Source organism: Zonotrichia albicollis, chromosome 35 (assembly GCF_047830755.1).
Source record: "Zonotrichia albicollis isolate bZonAlb1 chromosome 35, bZonAlb1.hap1, whole genome shotgun sequence".
NCBI classification, from domain to species: Eukaryota; Metazoa; Chordata; class Aves; order Passeriformes; family Passerellidae; genus Zonotrichia; species Zonotrichia albicollis.
In genome coordinates this window covers 1,267,278-1,270,487 of record NC_133853.1, presented here as the reverse complement: position 1 = coordinate 1,270,487, position 3,210 = coordinate 1,267,278, and the positions used below count along the sequence as shown (strand labels likewise).

The window sequence follows — 3,210 nt, the reverse complement described above, 5'->3', positions numbered from 1 at the left end:
TGTGAGTACATTCTCTGATTGTCTCTTGTGCAGAGCAGCCAGGGGTGCCCAGGGCTGTCCTGCAGAGCAGGGTCCTGCACCCCAGGGCGCTGTGCTAGGGCAGAGACTCTGCTGCCTGCCAAGGACAGCTCTCAGCCAGCCCTGGCAGCTGCTCCCAGCACTGAGGGACAAGATCTAGGTGGGAGGAGACAGCTGGTCAGGCTTAGAAGTGTTCTCCTTGTCTGGTGAGGATGCTGCATTGTTCAGGACTGCTCCCAGCAGGGCATTTGACTACAGAAAATTTCAAAGTAGATTATAGAGGGAGCACAGCAAGGCAAGAACTGCATTAAAGGGAAAATCCTGCTTTTTAAATCTACTGCTCTGGGTTGCCTGGATGGGAAATTGCACATAGATATTGATCTCTCAGTTAAAGTTGAGAATTTAAAAAAAAAGTCTCACAGATCTGAAAAAATGAGGCTGTTAAAGCAATCAGCAGAAGGCCCCTTAGAGGTGGCATCACTGTCACTTTTCCAGGCTCCTCAAGGTTGCTCTGATGTTGCCATCAGAGCTTGCAGAGCCAGAGCTTCCCCTGGGCAGTGCCAGAGCTGGGAGAGGTCTGCAGGGCAGAGCTGAGCCCCCAGGGCTGGGCTGGGCTCTGGCAGCACTGGCAGGGCCCAGCCCTAGGCACAGGGAAGCAGCAGCTGGCAGGGACAGCTCCAGGCAGCAGAGCCCCGGGCAGGCAGTGGCGGGAAAGTGCTCCCAAGCTGTGCTGGGATATTTAATGTCCCATCCAAACCCAACTATTCCATGATTACTTTCCTTACAGATCCCCATGCCCAGGCATTGCAAATGTCCAACAGCAGCTCCATCAGCCACTTCCTCCTGCTGGCATTGGCAGACACGCGGCAGCTGCAGCTCCTGCACTTCTGCCTCTTGCTGGGCATCTCCCTGGCTGCCCTCCTGGGCAACGGCCTCATCATCAGCGCCATAGCCTGCGGCCACCACCTGCACACGCCCATGTTCTTCTTCCTGCTCAACCTGGCCCTCAGCGACCTGGGCTCCATCTGCACCACTGTCCCCAAAGCCATGCACAATTCCCTCTGGGACACCAGGGACATCTCCTACACCGGATGTGCTGCTCAGCTCTTTTTTTTTGCCTTTTTCATCTCAGCAGAATTTTCCCTCCTGACCATCATGTGCTACGACCGCTACGTGTCCATCTGCAAACCCCTGCACTACGGGACCCTCCTGGGCAGCAGAGCTTGTGCCCACATGGCAGCAGCTGCCTGGGCAACTGCCTTTCTCTATTCACTGCTGCACACAGCCAATACATTTTCCCTGCCCCTGTGCCATGGCAATGCCCTTGGCCAGTTCTTCTGTGAAATCCCACAGATCCTCAAGCTCTCCTGTGCCAAATCCCACCTCAGGGAACTGGGGCTTCTTGCTGTAAGTGCCTGTTTGGTATTTGTTTGTTTTACGTTCATTGTTTTCTCCTATGTGCAGATCTTCAGGGCAGTGCTGAGGATCCCCTCTGAGCAGGGACGGCACAAAGCCTTTTCCACCTGCCTCCCTCACCTGGCTGTGCTCTCCCTGTTCGTCAGCAGTGTAGCAGTTGCGTACCTGAAGCCCCCCTCCCTGTCCTCCCCATCCCTGGATCTGGCCCTGTCAGTTCTGTACTCAGTGGTGCCTCCAGCTCTTAACCCCCTCATCTACAGCCTGAGGAACCAGGAGCTCAAGGCTGCAGTGTGGAGACTGATGACTGGATGCTTTCAGAAACATTAAACTGGTGACCAATTTCTGCCAATCACTTCTAATAAAATCATCTTTGATACTTCTTATTGGCTTCAGTGTGGAAGTTTGTTTTGTTTGCTTTAGTTTTTTTCTATTATCCACAAAGACATGTCATCCTTTCTGCCATTTCCCATTTTGTTTCTTTCCAACTTTATTTGTGGCCACAGACTGTGTCAATGAGGGGCTGCGCTCTTGGTGGCTTTAAATGAACTAAAGGATCTCCCAGCAAAGTTTTCTGCAGTGATGCCCTTTTGTTGCCCTCTCTGGAGCTGCAGCAGCAATGTCTGTGTGCAGAGCTGGGGGCAGATCAGTGCTGGCCCAGCAGCTGTGCCCAGCAGCAGCAGCTCTTGGTGTTGCCAGTGCTGCTGTCGTGGCCCTGCCCCGCTGCCCTGGTGGCCCTGGTGTTGCTGCAGGGCCTGAGTGCTTTTGGGGCCGGGCACAGCCCTGGGGGTGGCAGTGCCGGGGCTGCAGCAGGGACAGGCCATGGGCACTGCTGGGGCAGCGCTGACACCTCAGGCCAGGCCCTGGGGGCTCCAGGCTCCTTGCCCAGGCTCTCTCAAGAGCACGGCCAGGCCAATGCTCAGCACAGAAAAGACACATGAGCAGCCCCAGGCTGGCCATGGGCAGGCTGGGGGAAAACAGCATGGCTGGGGCTCTGCAAGGCTCCTGGGCCAGACGGGAAGGAGCAGCAGAGCAGGGGCTGATCCATCCCCAGTGCACTGGACAGCCCAGGGCAGCGTCCCAGAGCGTCCTCATGGAGCTGCCAACAACATCCCCCCTCTGCAGCCCTGGCCTCTCCCCCAGCTCACACAGGTGCCCCATCCTTGCAGGCACAGACACGGCAGCACTGGCTCAGGAGCCCCTGTTTGCATTGCACACAGCAGGTGGGAGCACCCCCATGCTGCTTCTGTGGGGACATGAACCTGAGGGAGCACAAATGCCATCAGCCCCTGGGGCCAGCAAGGGCTGGGGGACAGCAGGGAAACCACTCAGCGTTGTCTTGGCCTCTGTAGTCAGCCAGAAAGTTTGTTCCCATCAGCTGGGAGTTTCCTGTCCCACTGCAGATGCTGTTGCTCAGAGCCAGGGCTGCCTGGCAGCCTGCCCCAAACTGCCCTCAGCATTTCCTTGGCCTCACCTTTGCTTTCTTTCCTCTTTCCTGATCCAGATTTCCTCCTATTGCCCATCCCTGTTCCTTCTCCTGCAAACAGCCCCTCCCTGTTTGCCCTTTCCTCTCTGGCCCCACTCCCCATTGCAGTTCCTGACTTGGCCCCATGGGAACGTCCCTTGGGCAGCAGGATCATCCTGCAAGTGCTGCAGGAATTGTCTGCAGGCTCCTGCAGTGCCTCCTGCTGCTCCCTTGCCAGAGGCACCCCAGGCCAAGGGGGCACATCTGGGCTGCTGTGTCTGGCTCTGGGGCTCCCTGTTCTGGGCAGTGAGGAG

At 56.8% G+C, this 3,210-nt stretch overlaps 1 protein-coding gene across 1 annotated transcript; it reads left to right on the top strand.

Annotated features, from left to right (window-relative positions):
* Positions 1 to 828: 828 nt before the first annotated feature.
* On the top strand, positions 829 to 1,761 carry LOC141726496 (olfactory receptor 14J1-like). The gene has a single exon (XM_074531399.1). It carries the CDS (start codon positions 829 to 831, stop codon positions 1,759 to 1,761), a length of 933 nt encoding a protein of 310 aa, XP_074387500.1.
* Positions 1,762 to 3,210: the final 1,449 nt, after the last annotated feature.

Coding starts and splice junctions, on each gene's coding strand:
- LOC141726496 (XM_074531399.1), top strand. CDS start 829: ATGTCCAACAGCAGCTCCATCAGCCACTTCCTCCTGCTGGCATTGGCA.